Source organism: Brassica napus, unplaced genomic scaffold (genome assembly GCF_020379485.1).
Source record: "Brassica napus cultivar Da-Ae unplaced genomic scaffold, Da-Ae ScsIHWf_1333;HRSCAF=1903, whole genome shotgun sequence".
NCBI classification, from domain to species: Eukaryota; Viridiplantae; Streptophyta; class Magnoliopsida; order Brassicales; family Brassicaceae; genus Brassica; species Brassica napus.
This window is the reverse complement of record NW_026014750.1, coordinates 49,209-73,385: the sequence shown is the minus strand read 5'-3', so window position 1 is coordinate 73,385 and position 24,177 is coordinate 49,209. Positions and strand designations below refer to the sequence as shown.

The following is a 24,177-nucleotide window of genomic DNA, read 5'->3' as shown; positions in this document are numbered from 1 at the left end:
AACACGGTCGAGTTTGATGTTCCAAGCTCTCAGCGAAACTGGTGCAAACACTTCGTTGAAGTCTATGCCTTGTTGTTGCACATAGCCTTTTGCAACTAGCTTTGCTTTGTATTTGATCACCGTTCCATCTACATTCCTCTTGATCTTATAAATCGATTTCACACCTGCCGGCTTCTTGACGAGCTTCCAGGTCTTGTTTTTGATGATAGATTCGATCTTTGCCTTCATTGCATTGATCCAAGCTTGTATCACTGCAGCTTCGATGTAACTTTCTGGTTCACCATCGATGCTCAGCAAGGGTCTGCCACCTTCAACTTCAGCAAGTAGGATGTAATCATCGAACGGCTTTGGTTTTCTGATGTTACGACCATATCTTGATGTTACATGCGGGTCTTGGTTTGCATCGTTGTTCTCTGCTACTTCATGGTGTTGGTGATCCTGATGCTCATCACCATCTCCTTCTTATGTAACATCAATATGATGAAGCTTTAATGATCCTGGTTCTTCGTCCACGTTTGTTGATAGTGTATACATGCGGTGAGATGTCTAGTTACATCGTTTTCTTCACAAAAATGAACGAACTCAGAGGATGTGAACTCTCCTCCTCTATCGGTGCGAAAAGTCTTGAGTTGTAGCTTCGTTTGATTCTCCACGTACTCCTTGAACTTTTTGAACCGATCGAACGCTTCACTCTTCTCTCTTAGCAGCATCGTCCACATATATCTTGAGTACTCATCAATTAAGACGAATACATATCTATTGTTTGCTGGTGTTGATGGTGATATCGGACCGCACAAGTCACCATGTACCAACTCCAATGCGTGTGATGCTCGATACTTTGCTTTAGGCGGGAAAGACTTCCGAGTTTGCTTCCCAACTAAGCAGGCGTTGCACACATCTTTCTCGTGTATCACCTGAGGCATCCCTACTACCATCTCTTTGTCTACCATATTCTTAATTACTCCAAAGTTCACATGTCCTAGCCGTGCATGCCACGTCCATGTAACATCAGTTTCTTGTATTTGAAGACAATTCGGATATTCAACCTCCATTGACGTCTTGTACAATCGGTTTGGTTGCCTTGCGACTTGTACTAATAGCCTTCCACGGGGATCTTTCAGCATCAGTAAGTCTTCTTTCATATTAACCTCACAACCCATCTCGGTTGCTTGTCCAAGACTTATGATATTGTGTTTAAGACTTGGGATGTAGTAGATATCTTTGAGTGCTCTTCTCTCCCCTGTTTTTCCAATGAACGTGATCGAACCTTTCCCAACAATCTCGATGTTTGATCCATCACCGAATTTGACTTTGCCTTTGATGCTATCATCTAGGTTTGAGAAGAACTCTCTCTTGCCTATCATATGGTTACTTGCACCATTGTCAAGGTACCATATACTCGTATTTCCATCGCATTCATCAAACCTCTTAGGAAACACTCTCTCTTCGTTGAGGAATATTACTTCATGCATATATAATGCATCTGCTTCTTGTGTTTCCGTTAGGTTAGCTTCTTCTCTTGGTCGTGTAGGACAATGTGACACGAAGTGCCCCATCTTGTCGCATCGCCAACATCTAACCTTAGAGTAGTCCTTCTTGGTCTTGTTCGAAGCTTCTCCTCCTTTGTCATGACCATCAGAACCATTAGACCTTCCTCGTCCTCTTCCTCTTCCACCATAACCTCTACCTCTGCCTCTTCCTCGCGAGTTGCTATGGCTTCCACGACCCTGTGCATCATTCTTTACAAATATTAGCTTCGTTTGATCTTCATCTTGGGTTTCTTCTTTGATGTGTTCTTCGAAAGCCTTCAATCTCCTAACAATGTCTTCGAATCCTGTTGAATTTAGATCCAACACTTGTTCTAACGAAGCTACGATGTGAATGAACTTCGTTCTTGGAAGTCCCTTCAGAAACTTCTTTACCAACTTTGATGCTTCCATTATCTCTCCTAACGCGGCTGCTCTCGATGCTAAGCCTGAAAGTTTTCCTGCGTAGTCATCCACCGTGTCTGTGTCTGTCATCTTCAGTTTGTCGAACTCAGACATCAAAGTTTGTAACCTTGCTTCTCTCACGCGATCATCACCTAGGTTACGGGATTTGATAGCTTCCCAAATCTTCTTCGATGTATCATGTTCTCCAATCTGAAGTATTAGCGCCTCCGGGACTGATTGAAAGATTAGAGCAATCGCCATATTGTTCTTCTTTGCATCGTTACTCCCTGGATCAATTGTATCCCAAACTTCGTATAAACGAAGCATCACTTTCATTCGCATCGACCATACGGTGTAGTTGGTCGATGTTAGCATCAGACATCGTATGTCCTTCTTCATCTCAAGACCTTTATCACGTGCTTGAGAATCGTCTCCCATGTTTTGATCAAAGTTACAACTCCTCTTGTAAACGACCTTCGAAACCTGGCTCTGATACCAATTAAAGTTGCACAAACACAAAGATTATAAGAATTTCTCTTCTTATTAGATTTAGAAACTCTCTCAAAACTAAACCTTTCAATGTGTTTCTCTTTTGATGGAACATCTCTCCATGAGAACTCTTTATATAGGAAGAAGCTACATCTTTTCCTAAGGGCAAAGCTACATCTTTTCATAATAATAATATGGAAACATTCCTAAGCTCGATATGTTTTCATTTTTTCTTAACCCATCAAACTTCAATTTAATGAGTTAACTTGCTTCTCAAGTTAATTGGAATTATCCAACACCAAGTAGACCACTGCCTAAACTTTACATATATCAAGTTCAGACTAAATCAAGAATAAACCGGCTAACACCGATAAACACAACCAGCCGACCGCACACACTGCCCCTCGAAGGTTCATGCTACCGCTTGAACGATGAAAATGCGCTCTGGCCGGATAAATCACCCTGCCCCGCCACGTGATCGGCTTCGACCTCCACCTCCTCCTCCCCTGCTGCCACTGCCGCTGCCATCCTCCACCAAATGCTTTTTTGATAACGACAGCTAGCTCACGAGTCTTTCCTTCAAACCCAACAGCATCCGTCTCTGAGGGATTAAGAGGAATATTCTCGTGGTTCGTATCAACTGAGGGAGGTCGTGAGCTCACGAAAAGCAAATTGTGTTGAAGATAAAAGATGAAGAGAATATACAAAACCGAAGATGTTCTTCTGAAAGCCATTTTTTGTTGGTGTTGTTTGGTTTCTGTGTCTTCTAGCATTTTTCCTTTTGCTTTCTATTTATATAAATTGCCGTTTCGTCGTAGTTTCAGTGTCAGAAGCTGCTCCTAAACTTCTAATATACATTTAAATTTTTCAATATATATATATATATATGAACCACTTTGATTTTTAAATATTGATGGATTATAAACCATAGTATAAATAAACACATGAATGGAAAGTGACGTTATTTTTTTAAATAAAGGTTAAATTTTTGGGTGTAATATTTTGTCTGTCGACTGCATATAAAATTTAGATAGGAGAGAAGAAAAATGAGATGAGAAAAGTTTGACTCCTTGGCACGACAGTGTTTATATATGGGTGAATTTGCCAAATAGCTAAGTTTGGGAAAATAATTAAGTGCAGGTAACCGATTTTGACATAATTAGGTAACTAACAATTGTGTCTCTTTTGATCCGGTTTTAACCATTTCTCGTACAAGTAACAGGTGAAAGGGAAGAAGGTGAACTTACGTAGACAAAGAAAAATATGGCTAGTATTATCTATATAAATAAAAGAGACTTTTTTCTCTTCTTGGGGCATTTACTTCCACGTGGCACACCTTCTTTAATTTTATAAGCGACTTTCCCATTAGATTTTTATCGTGGACTGCAACTTCTGAGCTACTAAATATTGTGACTTTTACGAGGCCTACATATTTTAGGGTTTGTTTTATTCTCGCTGGTGGCGCTTTAGACACAATTGTCGACGTTCGTATCTGATTCCGCCACGAGATTATATCCTCTCTAACTCTGTTTTGGTTGTATCCCCTGTTCCGAGAAAGATCTATCAAATCGAATTTGCTATCATGGCTACTGTTGCTTCATCTTCGTACGTATATGTTTATCGATCTCTTTGTTTTCTATTGTTTGTGTTATTGTATCTCGAATCGACCTTCGTTATCTCTCAGTGATGTAATTGGATTTGTTTAATATTGCGTAGATTTGTGTTTGAGAAAGTTCCCAAATGAAATTGAAACCTTTTTAAAGCAATGGACACAGTTGGTCGGAATTTGAAACTGTTGGAAGTAATGAACAAGTCTGATTAGGACCTTGGGTTATATAGTTTGGATTTGAAGCAGAGTATTCATCTCTCATTAAGTTGTTTGGTTGGCCAGGGTGATATACAGTCAAATGGGGTCACTTACATCAACGCATACCTGTAATGCTGGCAGTCTTCTCTCTTGCCTTCATTGTATAGTCAACGTAAGTAAATTATTTATCTTTTAAGTCGTACACATAATTGTATTGCTGTACTTTTGATTGAAATGGTGATTTTATAGGTCTTTAAACATTAGTGTGAGGAGTTAGAGGAAGAATCCCCAAGGTTTATTTTGTTGTAGTGGTATGTTACTTCTGCCACACCTCTTATACTATACTGTATTAAGAAAGTTTTTCTATTATTTGATGTTCAAATTTATTTATGGTGATGGCAATATGCATTACTTTATGGTGATCGCAGTATGCATTACTTGATGAGATGACTGATTTTGGGTACCTTCAGTATATGGAAGCAAGAAGCCTCAATGAATTCATCAAGACTGATGCATACGAATGGAAGTTACAAAGAGACCTCCTATGGCTGACACAAGTTCTTTCCTGAAGGAGAGAAGTGATATAGTATGAGAAGAACGAAGGATAAAAGAAAGAAGCAAGCAGAAATGAAAAAAAGAAGGGAATCACACGAGAAAAACGGTGTGTTTAGTGCCATGGTACTGAACGATGTCCAGTAGGGAAGATACTATACAGAAGAGATTGAAGAAGCTACTGACATATTAACGAGCAACAGAAAAGTAGGAAAAGACTGATACATGCCAGACTATAAAGGCACACTTGATCACGCCCCTCTTGCCATTAAAGTCTTAAGATCTGATGCTGCTCAAGAAAAGAAGCAATTTCAATACGAGGTGGAGGTTCTAAGTTTCATAAGACATCATCTTACGGTTCTTCGCCTTCGTGCATGTCCTTAATATAATATGGGTACTTGGTTTGTGAGTTAATGGAAAATGGGAGCTTAGAGGATAGACTATTTCTAAAAAAAACATTTACGTGACATACACAAAGCAACTACAGGTTTAGCTTATCCTGTCTCTTTTTTACTCATTTGGAGCGCAAGATTAGTCAATTGACTTATCATAGCTTTATGGTCATTGGATTCATTAATGGTTTTCTTTATTTTTGTCCGCATAAGATCTGAGAGTGTGTCAATGCTTCAGATTTTGACTTCTAATTATCCTTAATTCATTTGTTCAAAATCTCATAAGAAGTTAAAGAGGTATGTTCACTAAGGTTCAACAAATATGTTCTCAAGGTCTGGTTTATGATACAAAAAAAAATTGAACCAGTTATCCAAGAGTTCACAGAGAAGGTCAAACTGGCAAAAACTTTGTGGTTATATACATTTAGCTTATTGAAAAAGCAATCAATACGACATGAGTGAAGGCAAAGATTGTACAAGGAATGAAGTGGTGCTGAATTGAAATATTGCAAAGGTCTTGCATAAATTATTACATTTGCTTCTTGATCGTACCTATCAATGCGAATGGTTACATATGGTCACTTTTGACATCCTCTTTGTTTTTTTTTGTGAACCTGTTCGAAGGCATATACACACGTAAATATGTTTTCATTGTATATATGATCATACAAACATTTGTTATTTATTAAACTGATCAATGTTTTAACATCACAGGATCCACGTGCTCTGGGAGCATAATATCAGAGAATTAAGAAAATGCAAGTAGTATCAGTGCATGTCTCGACCTCCGTGCAAATGATAAAAATTAATCCAGAGCGAATGCTAGAGGTTTGTCTTTTACTCCGACTCAATCTTCTTGCGAAGAATATGAAAATATGAACACCACATTTTAGTGAATCTTTTTCTAAATTTTCTTATAATATTAATAGGATTAGATAACTTAATCCCATCTAATATACTATAGCTGAAAAAAAATCACGGTCAGTTCAATGAAAATCACAGTCTAACTAGGTGTTTTCCTGCACCATGTACAGTGAAATGTTTTTTAAATCTAACTTATATTTAAAAATAAATTTTATTAAATATTATAGATTTTACTATTTTCTTACTAATATTTAATATATATTTGATATATATTAAATCAATTTGTATAAAACTAATAAAATAATATAAAATTGTATAATTATCAAATATTTAACCTAAACAATATTATAAAATTTGTAGATATATAAGACTAATAATCTTACGATTAGATATTTAAATTTTAAAAAAATTGTAGAAATTTTTGAAAACTTTAGTAATACAAATTGTATAAGTATACAAAATAATAGTATTTCGAAATCTGAAATGTTATATATGAATATATTTATTTTATAGATGATGTATGAGCTATTACCATATTTTAAAAAAAGTTTACCAAAAATAAATATCAATATTTAATGTAATATATGAATTATTACCATATTCTAATAAGTTTGCCAAAATATAAATCAACATTAAATGAAATTATTCATGTCATATTTTTCCGGAAGCCATGTCATCAATTTCAGTAGTCATGTCATATTTGTTTTGTGAAATTGATTGTAGAAAAGACATGTGGCAAAATCACTTCGCAAATATAGTCTAGGGGATTTGTTTGTTACAATCTATTATGTAATTTATGAAAACCCCTTTTCAAAAAAAAACTATTATGTAATTTGATGTTTTTGGCCCATTTAAATATTTTTTATTTACGAAGTTCTTTAATTTACTATTTGTGACCTGTAAAAGTTGGAAAATGTGGAATGTAAAAATAGTCGGCGGATAAAATTATACTCCCTCTGTTTTATTATAAGTGTCGTTTTAGGTTTCGGCACACGGATTAAGGAAACAATTAATTTTGTACATTTCCTATAAAAAAAATACTATTACCTATACACCTAACCATATTTCAACCAATAGAAAAATAAATTTTGCATAAAATTAATAAATTTTGCATTGAAAATCGAAAACGACACTTATTTTGTAACGAAAAAAATTCTCTAAAACGACACTTAATATGAAACGGAGGGAGTATGTATTAACATCTATTTTTGTCATGTATTTTCTTTTTAAAAAGTTAAAACTCTTCAAAAATTAATTTCGTCGTGCTGTTATTCTCCTCTGAAAAACGAGAGTTAAGCAAACAATTTATATTTGAACAAAACAAAGCGAGAGCTGAGACCTGTTAGAAACATAGCAAAATAATGCTCCAACAAATCACAGTCTACAAAGCAAATCAAATTTCATAATAAGTCGTCATAACAACAGAACCCCTTAGCTAGCTGCCACGAGAAAGACCTAGACAACATAAACTGATATACATGCAGATTTGAAGATCTGTTGCTTTCATATAAAAATCTCTACAGACGTATTAACGTCGTACACATCAGTTTTCTTTAACACCTCTTTTAATAAAATTCATACCTCGAATAACTATTAGCTACAAACGCATCAAAATAATATATAGTGGATCCATAATTTTTTCGCACCTGGACATGAATCAAAATTCAATTACTGCTCATAACACTAACATATCTCCATAAAGTAAAAACACCAAACACAAGAACTCAACCTCTCTTGGAAACAAAAGCCCAAATCAAAGTATCCCAAACTAAAGTCAAAACGGGTGATCAACACATAGCTTGCTCCATTAACAATTAGAAACAACTGCCGTAACTGTTTCCAAAGAAAGAAAAATATAAAGTAGGAACAGACGCCAATATTCAAACCATATTGTTACCAACCAACTGACTATTCATTATATATTTCCGAGTAGAAGCAATTTATTCAAACAATAGCAGCAATTTATTCAAAAGTCATTTTGATCTCGAACAAAACATATGAACCCGGCGCGTAGCGTCGGAATACCACTAGTAACAAATAATATATGGTCAGGAGTGGAGAAAAAAGAAACATCCACGTTATATATTTATTGACCACATATGTATGTACTGAATGTTATATTCCATATCACACGAAGTAGTACAGAAGGACTAAAACCACATCCATAATCCTTAAATACTAAACACTATCCCAACTAGTAAATATTGAATCATAAATCATAATCCAAATATAAACTATAATCAGGTGACTGAATGACACTAAAATGAATAGATAAAATATAAGACTTTTCAATAAAGAATGCATTCCATATTAAGCCAATACACAACTTTTAAATACTAAACACAAACCAAACTTTAAAATACTAAACCCAAATATAAACCTTAATTATCAACCCTAAACTCAATTATCAAAATATGAAAATAGTATAATATTAAACTAAATCCAGGCCTAACTTTTAAATAGTGTAGGGCTCTAACCCAACACACAACTTCTAAACCCTAAACTGCTATCACTAAACCCAAACCTCAACTTATTTTTTTTCAAATACTAAACCCTAAATCCTAATTACTAAATCCTAAACCCAAATAGAATGGAACAAAATACATAGTATAATACATATTGGGGAACAAAATAGAACACTATTTATTAATCGAGAAATGGAACGATAATGATAGGGTCACTAAACTCAAACCTCAACCCTACCTTCCAAATACTAAACCCTAAATCTTAATCATTAAACCCTAAACCCAAGTATAAACCCTAAACCCAAATAGAATGGAACAAAATACCATATTTCTCAAATGTTGATACGGCTATGCCTTCATGGAAGGTGGTAATGTTTGCTTCAATGTCAATCACAATCATACATAAACTAAACACAATCAACTAATCTTTAAACCCAATCAACTAATCACTAATCAATAAATAGAATAGTACAAACTGATGAAATGATGAAATGTTTATGATTGCATGTAAGAAGTTAATACTGATCTCAACCCAACTACCAACTACTAATACTAAACTTTAAACTCTAAATCCTAATTACTAAACCCTAAACCTAAAAAAATAGATTAAGTTAAACCCTAATCAAGGAAATATAAACCCAAATAGAATGTATATAATATGGTTTACTATACCCAAACCTTTACTTAGTAAATCTAAACCATAGGCCGGAACCTATAAACCCAAATACAATCTATAAATTGTTTTCCAATATTAAACACTTGAAAGCACATTTACTTGGTTAGCATGATGCATATCTTATATTCCATATAGTCTAAGTAGTATAGTAAACGAATGTTCCAAATAATCAAATTTGTCCAACACTCGAAAAAAGAATTTCATATTACAATCAATCACACAAAATGACAAAGAAGAGACCTGTCAAATTTAAAAACATGACATATTATTACATTTTAGGGAGTAGTATAGAAATATGTCTCAAATAGTATGGTAACCGTACATAGGTAGCTATACTTAAGAATATATACTATACTATTCATTTCACCGAATACAGTATAGACGGCGAGTTCATCTTCTTCAATTCTTATTTTTTAGACAGGCTGATACACATACATTTCGTTCACCGTCATTATTCTTCACCACCATATAGAGATCGTCTTCATCTCCTCTCTTTTTCACGACACGACGATGCTTTTACCGACTCGCCGTCGCTGTTCTTCACCACTGGGTCTGTAAAACAAAAAAAGAAACGAAAACAGAGTATGGAAAAAAAGCATGATTGTGAGAATCAATTGATTTAAGAAAAAAAATGGAAAAAAAAATGAAAGAGTTGTTATGTGCTCACCGTCTACGCTTTCATCGTTGTATGTTCTTCACCACTGGATCTGTAAAACAAAATTAGAAACAAAAACAGAGTATGAAAACAAAAGCATGATTGTGAGAATCAATTGATTTAAGAAAAAAATGAAAAGAAATGAAAGAGTTGTTGTGTGTGCTCACCGTCTATGACTTCATCGTTGTCTCTTCTTTTGAATAATTGATTGTTCTTTTGGTGAGAAGAAATTCAATTCAAAAAGATGTGTGAGTAATGAAAGACCACGTTTTACTTTTACAGTTACAAATTATTAGTTAAATTTTGTTTTCTTTGTGCAGGTTTCACCGGTTGTATACAAGGGTATAATGGCATTATTATACAAAAGACACAATACATATTTGCAAGCTAGGTCTTTTTGTCATATAATGAATTATAATTTGTTTGATGGTTATACAGCCTAATTCCCCTTTATATATTTTGAAGTATATTAGGACAAAAATTGTCATAGTGTATAGTTTGATTAATTACATTATACATCATGTGTGCAGTGTGCAGTCAAATCCCACATTACAACACTCTTTTTTTTTTTTTTTTTACGTCATCCCACATTACAACACTCTCCATATCACTTACCGTTTGTTTAAGAGAAATTGGAGCCTATAACAACGAAAAAAACGGTAATTGGCAGAGTAGCTATTTTACTTAATACACCAATACACCATGCATCTTTTATATAATAATACTAATGTGCCCTCTTACACAACCGGTAAAACGTGTAAACAAAAAAACTAAAATAATAATACTTACCTAACACACATACATCGTGGCCTTTGGAGAATCACATACTGAGTTGTTTCTTCCCCATTTTTGATCCACGGTAACCACCAAAACCATTTTTGGAGTAGATTTGCCTAGGAGATGCCCATCTGCAATGACTTGCTTGGCTATTGACGGAAAGCTTTGCGCATCTGAAATCTATGGAGTCGCCGACAACGTAAACGGCACCGCCGCGAGGTTCGTCAACTCTTTCTTCAATCGCCTTAATCTCTTCGGTTTACGAGGCGGTTACATGTACTATTCCCATGGATGTCGTCAGTTACACATATCTTTTTTGCTGTGAATGTTCTTGAATCGATCGGAGAAGATGAACAGTTTTTATAACTTTGTATTATATACTATTTTATGCGTATGGAATAGAAATGTAAAACAATATGTATTATGAATGTTTTATTCATGTTATGTAATGTGAAATAGTATGTTACTATACTTATTAATAAAAAAGTGTTATTTTGTTCACCAATATGTACTATACTATGTATTTTGTTCCATTCTATTTGGGTTTAGGGTTTATACTTGGGTTTAGGGTTTAGTGATTAAGATTTAGGGTTTAGTATTTGGAAGGTATGGTTGAGGTTTGATAGTGCCCCTATCGTGTATCGTTCCATTTGATGATTAACAAAGAAAGTGGTATTTTGTTCACCAATATGTACTATACTATGCATTTTGTTCTATTCTATTTGGGTTTAGGATTTATATTTGGGTTTAGGGTTTATATTTAGGTAAGAGTTTAGTGATTAGAGTTTAGAATTTAGTATTTATAAGATGAGAGAGTATGGTTAGGGTCAACATTAACTTTTTTTGTGCAATCATAAACATTCCATAAATTCACTAATATGTGCTATGTTATTTTTTGTATTCCATTCTATATGGATGTTTGGTTTATATTTGAGTTTATGGTTTATATTTGGATTTATGGTAAACTGATTAGAATTTAGGGCTTAATGGACGTGGTAAGATTGAGATTTGGATATGTTTAGTATTAATGAGTTGTAGGTGGAATTATAATCTTATACTACTTCGTTGATATGGAATAAAACACTCATGCATATGTATGTAGTCAACAAAAATATACGTGGATGGTTCCTCTTTCTTTTATTTAGAATAGTTTTAAAGTGTTCTTGACCTTATATTCTATTGGCCACGTTATTCACTCCAACACAATTACCTGATACCTACAAAGAAAAAAGACATAACCGAACCCTTTAAGGCATAAATGTCAAAAATTATATTATGTCAAAATCAATGACATTCACCTAATTTGTATTAAAAACATGGCTAGTTCACAAATAAGCAATTTGTTTAATATATGTTCCTTTTTATTCTTTACGTAGAAACTTAAATGATCCTTATTTTAAAACATTTTTCACAAATACATTGGAAATCTGTACGTAAACATGTGACATGTATGGTTGAAATTTTAATTAATATATAATGGCAAACTAAATAAAAATGGAGAGATGATAATTATATTTACTATTGTTTGAGATATAGTAAATTTCTGTATGTATTTTACTTTATTTGACCAGTAACAAAAGGAAATAAAATAAAATTAAAATTTTCAGTAAATAATACTCCATCCGTTCCAGAATATAAGATGTTTAAAAGAAATTTTATGTTTCAATATGTAAGATATTTTTCGTATTTCTAGATAGCTTTAACTTTATCAAAATCTGTATACCCAATCAAATTTAATAGTTCTATTTTGTAATTGGTTGAATAGTTTTAATTTATAATTTTAATAATACTTTTTAGATAAAAAGTAATTTTTTTAATAAACGTGTTTTACTTAGAACATCTTATATTTAAGAACGGAGGAAGTATGAATTAATTTTTCTCCTTAATTATTTACTCTAAATGTGACATATGGTACGTATAGTCAAAGCCTTGGTGTTCAGAATGTTTAATTTCAGCTTTACGAAATTTCACAAATATACTTACTGAATATAATCTTATATATTAAAACAGAAGTCATGATTTTGTTCATGTGTGATTTTTTTTTTTGTATGGACCCTTCTCTATAAATTTTATCAAGTTTTACATAACTTAATCATCATATCTTTTAATATCTTTATCTTTTATTTAAAATACAAATAAATATTGTTTAAGATAATTCTAAGAAAATATTTTCAGAATCAGGATACAATTTATTTTCGAAAATTAATTAACTTTAATTTTAATTATCATAAAATATAATTAGAATTTCAAATTAAATTTATTTTTGATTGATGAACAAAAATTAAATCATATAAATATTTTAATTTTATTCTAATGATAATAACAATTTAAATTGATTAATTTTCAAAATACATTTGATAAAGATTTTAAAAGATTTTGTTAGAAAGAAATATCTTTTCTGTTTCAAATAAAAATATTTACTACAAAATTAGTTTGTATGTACAATATATTATAGTTTCTCTTTTAAAAATATTTTTTGTTGTTCTTAACAGTATCTCCAAACATTTCTTCTCTATTATGTAGGTCCAATTTAATTTAACTTCCATATATAAATTTCAAATTTAGAAATAAAACTAGAAATTATGTTGGTAAGTTCCATATATTCACTAAAGCTAATAATATAAAATCTTTGTAACTACTTTAATAATGATATAGTTTAATTTTAAATAGAATATTATTATATTGAACTAAATATGATCAATTCTATTTTACTTATAGTTATCGTTTATAAAATGAAAAATAAAAATTCTATTTTATTTTTATATATTTTATAATAATAATAATAAATCATGTTAAAATAAACTTTTATATTGAACTAAAAATGATAAATTATATTAAATTCATAAATTTATTTTCATAAATATAAATATTTATGTTAAAAATATAATATGATGACAGAACAGCTTAATATTCGCAAACTATATAATACATGTATAAAAAAATTTACATATCTTAAAATTTTGTATATACAATAATATATTATCTAAAATGAATAAACGTAAAAAATATTGCTAAAAAAAAATTCAGCTTTGAAGGACGGTGGGTCAGAATTTAGTATAGATTAAACACAAAACAATTTTCAGATATATTTTTTTATGCATATATTAAATTTTTCAGTAACTAAATGCAAACACAATAAGATAAATATATAATAAGAAGTGAAAAATGCATGTAACGATCTTAAACAATTGATTAATTATAACATATAAACTATGAAATTATTTTATTTGAAATAGTTATATAAATATTTATATATATGATTAACGTTAAAAATGTATACCACCGATGATCTAAAATAAATATCTATGTATATAAATTGAAAAAATAGATCAAGATCTAGTTTACACTTTACAAACCGTGCATACAGCATAGTAAACAACCGAAACACAACAACTGACCATTAGCCCCAATTGATGACAAACAAAAAAAGACCATTAGCTCCAATCGATGACAAAAAAAAAGACCATTAATCTCGGACCAAACCAGACCGGACTTCAACACATATCCAAATTAAAATGGTGAACCAATACATAAATCTTTCTAAGCCAATATTAAACTGACTAAAATTGATAAACCCAACCAACCGGCCGCACATACTGCCCTTCGAATATTCTGGCTGCCGCTTGAACGATGCAATCCACGAGTACCGTTGCGACCAGCATAACTCGAACCAAAACGTCCTCCGCCGTTTGACCAGCTTCGACCGCTTACACCTCCTCCTCCCACGCTGCTATCGCCGCCACCACCAGACCACCTCCTCCACTCGTGCTGCTACCACTGCTGCCCCCATCTCCTCCACTCGTGCTGCTACCGCCGCCTCCACCAGCTTTTCCACTGCCTCTTCGTTTGATAACGAAAGCTAACTCTCGAGCCTTTCCTTCAAACACATCAACAACTGGTTTTGACTCATTTAGATGAAGACTCTCTTTGTTCGTATCAAGTGAGGAAGACCGTGAGCTAACGGAAGTGAAATCGTGATGAAGATGAAAGATGAAGAGAATGTATAAAACCAACGGTGTTCTTCTCAAGCCCATCATCGTGTTTTTTGTTTTGTTTTATGTGTCGTACTCACATTTTCCCGTTTGCTATGCATATAAATAAATTATATATCTAAACTATTAAAACTGAATCTCTACTATGATTCTACCTATAATTTATAGAATTATTTACAAGAGAATTTCATTATCTAACTTGAATTTTTTAATTAATTCGCTTACTATATTTATAACCTATCATTTTTAAAATATTTTTTATCCGTAATTAATTCGCTTGCCATATTTATAACTAATCATATTTATAATCAAAATATTTATAACTAATTCCGCACCATATTTATAACTGACCATATTTATTATATAAGATCTTTATTTAAAAAAAAATAACAAATATAAAAAAGGTTTGAGGATTAAACGCGGCACAAGTGGTTGACTGTTTGACTTGGAAAAGTCTAATAGATATTTATACTTGAGTGTTAAACGCCATAAATAAATAATTCAAGTGATGATGTGTTAACCACTTTTAACTAGTGTTGACATATCTTAGCCCATCTAATTCGTTTTTGGTATTTTGTAGGCCTAGGCGTTCGGGTACCCGTTGGCGTTTGGATCGGGTTTTTCGGATTTCGGTTCTCTTTATAACACCTCTTAGGTCTCATTCTAGTAAATTTGCAAGTACGGGTCGGGTTCAGATATAACACATCGGGTTCAGGTCGATTTTGTATCACATCATAGAACCCATAAAGTAATCATATATCATTCGGATTCGGGTTATATCGGATCGGTTCGGATAGACCCGAAATAAAATCTAAAATTTAAAAGTAAAACATAAGAAATATATATTTATTTATATATAATTAAGTATTTAATGTAGTTATTTAAATTTTAAATACTTATTGTTAGATAACATATCAAAATAAATATGAAATTGAACATTTGAAGTATATATTCATGTTTCATATAATTATATTGTATATTATTTTGGACATTCGGATCGGTTTCTTCGAATATCTTTTCGGATTTTTCGATTTTTTGGTTTTTCGGGTTACCCGTTCGGGTTCGGTTAATAACACTTCGGGTTCAGATATGTTTTGTACCACCTTACAAGATTTATTCGGATATTTTTTACATTTCGGACCGGATACGGATCAGGTATTTCGGTTCGGGTTCGGTTCGGATTTCAGGTTACGAATATTATGCCGAGGCTTAGCATTTTGTATCATAGCCAAAATGTATGTGCTGATTCACCAAACCCAATTTAGTACATGGTGGTTGTTGTCTTGTTGATTCCGTGTGAACAGTTTGAGTAACCCTTTTGGGTATAGAGCATAATAAAGCATGTGGCTTTAATTCGATTTCTGAATCGAATTTGTTATAAATCAAGTAATGAATGTCCATAACCGGCCCGGTCCATAAACCGGCCCATGCCAAGAGAGATAACCGAAACCCTAGAGAGAAGAGAGAGAGCAGCCGCATATCCTAGAGGAGACAGAGAGGCGGCCACAAGCTTAGAGAAAAAGAAATCATTTTCCTTTTCCTAGTAGATGTAATCTTTCCATTTATGTATTTAGTAGTTATCCTAAATCTAGTAAGATTATGATTTGTACTATTTCTATTTTTCTCTTCTTGTAATCCTTATATAAGGAACCTCATATTATGAAATAATAACACAGAAATATTCAGTATTTAACCTTCCAATTACAACATGTTATCAGCACGATTGTTCTCTGCAATCTAAGCTAAAAACCTAAAATCCCTAAAATCCCTAACTCAGCCGGTGACCACCCTAAACCCTAAGGCGTTTCCTGTCCGTCTCAGACCTCGATGATCAGCTCAACTCCTTGGCGTTCCCTGCTCGTGTCCTGACGTCCTCAGCCAGCTCATGTTCGTGATTAACCAGCTCGCACCAGACGACAATCAGCTTCAGCTCGCAGACGAGTGCAGCCGGCGAACGTTCCCGGATGATCAGCGATCAGACAGCATCCGTCTTGCATCCGAGGTCCATCCGTTCTCCCTAGGGGGTCCGGCTCAACCCTACAAAGACTAAGGTATACCGTTAATCTGAGAACGTTATGATCAAACCCTAAAACCCTAATCCATTATTATGGAATTCTATGATCTTGATCAAACCCTAAAATCGGTATAACCTAAAAACAACAATCTCATAACTAGCAATTGAATCGATTCCAACTAGAACATGTTTGATTGTTTATTTGTTTCTAATCTAAAGTTATGAAACCCTAATATTAGAATCGAAACCCTAAACCCTAGAAACTTGAGTTTGATTTTAATGGTTCTTGTTTTGATTGTTTGATTGATGATCTGAGGTTATAGGATTGATAGATTGATTGTATAATCTGAATCTTGAATTTGAATCCTAAAGGCCTTGAAACCTTGATCACATATTGCTAAAATCAACTCCTAGCATTGTTTAAATCAAAACCCTAATTTCATAAATAAGAAATCGAATTGGCTAAGGTTGTTTGCATAAGTTATGAAACTGAATTTGAATTGCATTCGTCTTGTTTCTAAATATCGACCAGCATATAGATTTTACAAACTTGAATTGTTTGCATCACAAAATTGTATGGCCGTGTGGCCTGATCTATTTGTTACTATGTTTGATCCGCACCATGGTCGATTAGATTGATTGAAACATGATTGTAATAAGACTTGATTGTGGCCGATTTTATTTGATTGACTTGCGGCCACATGATCACATTGTGAAACCCTAAATTTCGAATGACAATGTGATTCAGATGTCGAAAATCTCAAACCTAGACTATGCTGCCCTTAATCTCTCCGGAGACAACTATTTGCAACGGGCACTTGACACAAAGATTAATTTGAGGTCAAAGGAACTAGTTGATACTATCATCAAGGGTAACAATGAGACTGATAAGAATCAGTACATGGCTATAAGTATTATACGCCACCATCTCATTGAGGGTCTAAAAGATCAGTACCTCACCATGGAGAATCCACTAGACATTTGGACCGCTTTACACCGTAGATATGATCACCAGAAAAAAGTGCTATTACCAAAGGCTAGACATGAGTGGAAGAATCTCAGATTCATGGACTATAAGTCTGTGGATGAATACAATTCAGTATTGTTTAAGATAGTCTCAATGATGAGATTATGTGGTGAGGAAGTAACCGAGAAAGAGTTGCTTGATAAAACATTCTCCACGTTCCATTCAACGAACGTGTTGCTGCAACAGCAGTATAGAGAGAGATGCTTCACCTCATACACTGATCTGATCTCGTGCCTGCTCCTGGCCGAGGCTAATAATGAACTCCTGATGAAAAACAGTGAGATGAGACCCATAGGAACATCATCATTACCAAAAACCAATGAGGCTGAAAAGAAAGATCCCAAAGAATGCAACCACGTCCATGATAATAAGAAGTCACACGGCAAAGGCCGTAGTAGATTCAAGGGACGTGGCCGTGACAGCTATGGCCGGGAAACCACAATAACAGTGGTCGTGGTTCCAGCCGTGGCCGAGGTAATTATGGCCGTGGTCGAGGTGGCATATCCAAACCGTCTAACTCGACCAAATCAGCTTGTCACAGATGCGGTATGGTAAACCATTGGGCAAAGAATTGTAGAACCCCTAAACATCTATGTGAGCTCTATCAAGAGAGCCTTAAGAACAAGAACCCGGAAGCCCATATGGTTCATGATACCGGGTATGATGCTGATGATGATTCCGACCTTGAAAGGGACGACCTCTTGGATTTTGAGACTTCTGATTGTCTCAAAGACTAAAATCGACATCTTGTCTTATTGTTTTATGAATTGCTTTGATTTCATTGCTATTATATCTTGCCTGAGTTTGTTTGATAATGTGAATGATTTTATTGATACAAAGAATTGCCTGAATTGCATTATAGTACGGGTATAGTAGCCTAGTAAGAAACTATGGCCAAGGCATTGCCTTAAAAGGCATTATATACACCCAATAATATGTGACCCATTGTGTTATGATAATATGGTTTCTAAATAGAAACAATGGGCAAACAAAAGGAACAAGTTCCTTAAGATTTTGAAAGAAAAATCGCCTAAGACCTTATAATAAAGTGGTCAAGACTAAACATGTGTACTCTACTGATCAAAACTATGCTACAGATCAGTATGAATAAGAGGCAAGAGCCGTGGTGACTATACTCATATATATCCCACGAAATTTTATACACTATATGGCAAAGACCGGATTAGCCATCTTAGTCCACAACTGATGAAAAGGTTGAAATTTGAAAGGCACAAAGAGTTATTCCCATTAGAACTCACGTTGTGAAACATGTACACAAAGATCATTAAGGCTTTATTATCCTAAGCACCACGAAATTATAGTATGTTCATGAGGGGGAGAGAGGATAAAAAACCCTAAATCCATGATCACACTACAAATTCGTGAAACATGGTCTAGAACCATGATATAAACAGCTTGGCTGTGTTGTGCAGGCTTGGCCGCACAGTCCATTACCTATAAAGGTTCGGACATCCATACTAGAGCTTAGGGACATTACGGATTTACATGTATAAAAAGTTCAACTACATCAGGCCATATAAATGAGCATAGATATTTCCATCTCATATTGAATACGGGTCATAAACCAGACATACACCATCTTAAGAGATTTTGAATAAACCACCACATACATATGTGTGCCGTCTAAGATGGAATCTCATAAAAGGATTGGGAATATATGTTGGATAAGAGTATGACTTTCTCCACGAATTCAAAGAGACCGTGAGCCAAAAACATGGGTGATCAAATAGTGGCCAGGTACGGATTGCATGACCAAATGGATCCGGCTATCCAACACTATGAAGAGAAAGTTATAAGCTGGTATAAAGAGCAAAGAAAGAATGATAAGAATTAATAGTATCAACCATCATGGTCTTGGCAAGATCCTCGGATTAGAACTGTAGACGTCCAAAGAAAAGGTTATAAAAGGCTAGCTAATCGAGATGCCAGACACTGACCCGAAAAGAACAGAATGACTAAGTCATAACCAACTTAGTACCAAACGAAATATGATGTCCTTGAAAGAAACACAGTCAAGTTGCTATAGAGTCTATGCAAGATAGACCAAGTGTTCCATAAGATAAGGAACCTCGGAAAAGAAAGAATGGTGCATAGAATGACAATCCGAGGTTATAAGGAAACCACACTAGACATTGAGAAAAGGCTGCGCAGCTACACATCTAAGGTACCAAACCATGTAGCTTGGGACGCCAAGCTACTAGGTAACAAAGGTCCTGGATAATAAGATCTCAAATCTATTTGATCATGTCTGGAACATAATGGAACCACATACATATATAAGTGTCGACACACACATTAAAGATATTTGTATATAAATACATAAAGAGAATAACAATTGAGTTTAAAGATATAAGCGAGGATCATGAGCCCACGAAAGAGTACTCATAAAGATTAAAGAAAAGAAAAATGTCGGGTTTAAAGTATCTATAGAAGAGATAGGCATATTGGCCATAGAAACGCCATCTGATATAAACCAGTGAAATAGATCGGTCTTGTGAGGGAAAAGAAACCGTGAGATATGATACATGATCACGAGGTTTAAAGGTGTTCATGTTTCCTACTAACAGCATTCGATCATAGCTTGTTACACAAGGATACTCACAGAGACCATGGAACAGATTATAAGGAGATAAACTCCTATGTGGTGGGTGCTGCTACAAATTTCGAAATTAACAATGGTCTAGTCATATGAAAGAATGAGATTCACATATAAAGATGTAGTAAGCAGCATATGGATCACTGGATGAAAGAACAGCATTGTTCCTAAGCTGTTCATGGACTGAAACATAAAGCAGCTGCATATATTATGAAAGGGAGTTCTCTAAGAACGATCAAATTCAGTCCATATGAGAATTTATAAAGAAATTCGAAATCCCTTGTGTTTATACTAAACCAACCTAAAGAGAGGTTTATACAGATTATCTATTAATCTGTAACCCTAGCATGAACCGACTAGATCATAGTACGGGCTAGTAGAAAAGAAAGATCAGCCTAAAGAAAGGTGATTGCCTCAGCTTACTATCTCAATAGCATGATCTCCGGATTGACCAATCCGACATCAGATCCTTTAGTAAGGATCCAACATAGCAGAATAGTTTGCTACTGCTGTTACTCTCACGTGACATTGCCGTGAGGCCGAGGGAAGACGTTTAAATATATCCCTCTCGATCGGATACCAATAGGTTGCAGTCCATAAGAATGTACAATCGAGATCCATGACCTAATAGATATATACCAGTGCGTGGTATGGTCCAATGGAAAGATAGGTCATAGGACGCCATCAAGAGATGGATAAAGGACTGCAATGTCCGAGATATATATATATATATATGGTATTGCCTAAAGCAAGAAAGATCGATGACCATATGTATGGGTCCATGAGTATATTCTGGCCAATAAGGCATAGTATGATAAAATTATAAAGCCATTGATATACATCCGTGTATAGAAGATACACCGAGACATAGGTTCATGATAACCATGTTTAGTATATTGTCCATAAGTACTTAGCTTGTCCGACCAAAGTAAAGAGCAGTTGACAGTAGACGATCACGTCTAGACCATGGACACATGCAAACACGATTTTCAAAGACCCAACAGTGATCTCCGAGGACAATGTGGTTCACATTGTTTAGCACACATGATTTACCGGGACACTCGATGTCAAAGGACATGAGAAACGACCTAAGAGGTCGAAGTGGTCTAGTTACGGTTTAGTAATGAAACTGGTCGAATTCCCCACCTGCATGTTCAGGACAGTTCGCGCATCAGATGCGTAGACTAAAGAACTTCCACTGAGGTTCACATCAGGGGGAGTAGTGCGTGTTGTAGTCTTTTTCTTTCATCATGGTTTTGTCCCACTGGGTTTTCCTGATAAGGTTTTAATGAGGCAACGTGAAGCGTATTACGAATCCTGTATGATTATGGCATCCAAGGAGGAGTGTTATAAATCAAGTAATGAATGTCCATAACCGGCCCGGTCCATAAACCGGCCCATACCAAGAGAGATAACCGAAACCCTAGAGAGAGGAGAGAGAGCAGCCGCATGTCCTAAAGGAGAGAGAGAAGCGACCACAAGTTTAGAGAAAAAGAAACCCTTTTCATTTTCCTAGTAGATGTAATCTTTCCATTCATGTATTTAGTAGTTATCCTAAATCTAGTAAGATTAGGATTTGTACAATTTCTATTTATCTATTCTTGTAATACTTATATAAGTAACTTCATATTATGAAATAATAACACAGAAATATTTAGTCTTTAACCTTCCAATTACAACAGAATTTTACTTGTCAGGAAAAAAAAACATATTAGAAAACTTGGTTTGTGAACGAATATCATCTCTATCCCCCATATAATAAGACCATGCAAAAAAAACGATCCATAAAAACCATCTATACTATTAAAGCAGGATCCTATTGTCATAATTACTTTAGGGGCATGTTTCCTTCACTAACATTGCATGTTTCATTAAGGGCAATTAAGTAATATTAATAACAAATCTATATTGGGTCATTATTTTTGGATCCAGCCCAAATCAAATCTCTCTTGGGCCATTTGAACCTATTAAAAAATCAGATTCAATTCTCACCTTTTTTTTTCCTTTGGACCATTGAGTCCAAGTTCAAATAATTTTTTTTCATCTATTCTTAATTATTATTTTTTTCTTTTCTTAATATAATTTAAGCATTCATAAAAATAATTGAATTTTTTTATTGAAAAGTATAAATCTTTATTAAAAGTATATAATTTTTAATTAAAATATTAACCCCATAATAAAATTAATTTATCAGAGTTATACCAACTTAATTCATTAAAAAAATAAAGTTTAATTTTTTTAACATAAATTGTCATTTAAAATGAAATACGATAAATAAAAATAAAATTTTTAAGTCTTTTATAAAATAAAACACAAATATATGAAAATGTGGCATTTACTAAATATTTGTCAATTGAAAAAAAAAACAAAAATAAACCCGCGGGTCAAAATCTAGTAAAACAATTAAATCCAATGTACTTATAAATAAACCTCTCCCCTGAATCTCTCATATCATTCGACCGACACTTTCAGACTCAAAAACTAAAGACCCAAAAACGACACTGCAAAACCCGACCACAAGCGATATGACTGGACAAAACATGTGTAGATAGATAGTGCCCAGACAATGGTAGACTCGAGAGATATGCATCTAACACTTATAGGCTATAATGTCTCGCCAAGATCTGGGGAGCGTAAACTTTGATGCAACTTAAGTTGAGGGACTAGCCTCCTCGGTTTTCTTTTCTTCACCCGCTTTCTCTGGCTCGTCTTTTTTCTTTTCATCTGCTTCCACTGTTGTCTTCTCCTTCTCCACAGGTTTCTCCTCTGTTTTTGTCTCTTCGACGGTTAGCTTCTCGAGAAGACCAGCGGTGTCAGAGGCCTCTTTGCTCTCTTCTTTCTCTACTTCAGATTCAGCAACTTCGTTGAACTTCTGCATAAATGCTTTGCAGTCTGACAAGGATAACAAGACTTTATTACAAAAACTTCTCGGTTCATGGCATTATCAAGCACAGAAACAATTGAAAAGATACACCCCAATATATAAAAAAGTAGACCACTGCCTAAACTTTTCGGTTAATAGCATATCAAACTAGTTGCAGCAGAAACACATGCCTAACTCCCTCAAGTTCTTTGGCTCTTTCTAACGTAACGTAAACATAATCTAGCAGCAATAGACAACTCTTGAACACGATAACTCTGTTATTACCAAGGTTAAATACACAGTGAAGAGAGAGTAATACTTTTTGGAAAGGAAAAAAACAAAGCAATTGAGAGCTCAAAACCAGCCCAAAATGAAATCTTTGAGTTGAGATCTTCCAAAAACAAGTAGCCACAAAGAAAAGTTCAAGATCCATTAGTAATCTAAGACCCTAACTTAAGTGCAACCAGTTATCTACTGACAGTATATAAGCCAAAGCAAGATGAATAACGGGCATGGCATTGACACGAGTTGTAATCAGAAAGTGGAGACTAATATAAGATATGGCATGGCAGTTAATGTCAAACTCACTCTCAATAGAAGCAAATCGGATGCAGAAAAGCTCATCCTTGAGTTCACCATCAGCAAAGTCACGAGCGTGCCATACACAAGACTTTTCATTTCCAACGTGTTCTTGAACACTCATGCCCTGTGTAACTGCACAAGTTCCAAAGGTGTAGATACAATGAGTAAAGAGTAACTTAAATACCGATCCAAAGGAAACTTAAACCACATAAAGTAAAATCTAAACGGAGATTTACCGAAGTGATTAGCACAGATCTTGAGAGTTTTCGATTGCCTCATGACGAGACGAATCTTGCCAGTGCTCTTATGCTTCAAGAGCTTCACAGTACCAGCACCTCTCTCCTTCCACTGATTCGCCTCCTTATCGAACCGATACAGCTTCGATTTCCTTAGATTCACACAAACAATTTTTTTCAATCAACAAGTCTCAAGAGTCCCTAGGAAATTCGATTAGATCGCAAATCTCGTTAGACT

The 24,177-nt window shown here is 34.2% G+C and overlaps 3 protein-coding genes and 1 pseudogene across 4 annotated transcripts in view; 1 reads left to right on the top strand and 3 right to left on the bottom strand.

Moving 5' to 3' along the window:
• Positions 1 to 2,753: 2,753 nt before the first annotated feature.
• On the bottom strand, positions 2,754 to 10,660 carry LOC125596932 (annotated as a pseudogene).
• Positions 10,661 to 14,315: 3,655 nt separating this feature from the next.
• Positions 14,316 to 14,642, bottom strand: LOC125596935 (RNA-binding protein Raly-like). The gene has a single exon (XM_048771942.1). The coding sequence runs from the start codon at positions 14,640 to 14,642 to the stop codon at positions 14,316 to 14,318; it is 327 nt and encodes a 108-aa protein (XP_048627899.1).
• A 2,720-nt stretch (positions 14,643 to 17,362) lies between these two features.
• On the top strand, positions 17,363 to 18,196 carry LOC125596934. The gene has a single exon (XM_048771941.1). The coding sequence runs from the start codon at positions 17,363 to 17,365 to the stop codon at positions 18,194 to 18,196; it is 834 nt and encodes a 277-aa protein (XP_048627898.1).
• A 4,337-nt stretch (positions 18,197 to 22,533) lies between these two features.
• The window catches only part of LOC125575496 (ran-binding protein 1 homolog a-like), a 33,334-nt gene continuing 31,690 nt past the window's right edge, over positions 22,534 to 24,177 (bottom strand). For both annotated transcript variants that reach the window (XM_048771927.1, XM_048771925.1), the window contains 3 exons: positions 23,940 to 24,091; positions 23,710 to 23,835; positions 22,534 to 23,150 (listed from right to left, as the gene is read on the bottom strand). In XM_048771927.1, coding sequence (XP_048627884.1) covers positions 22,909 to 23,150; positions 23,710 to 23,835; positions 23,940 to 24,091 — 520 coding nt within the window. In that variant the 3' untranslated portion in view covers positions 22,534 to 22,908. The remainder of the gene's footprint in view (positions 23,151 to 23,709; positions 23,836 to 23,939; positions 24,092 to 24,177) is intronic.

Bases quoted from the DNA above. Each gene is read 5' to 3' on its own strand.
- LOC125596935 (XM_048771942.1), bottom strand. From the start codon at position 14,642: ATGGGCTTGAGAAGAACACCGTTGGTTTTATACATTCTCTTCATCTTT.
- LOC125596934 (XM_048771941.1), top strand. From the start codon at position 17,363: ATGTCGAAAATCTCAAACCTAGACTATGCTGCCCTTAATCTCTCCGGA.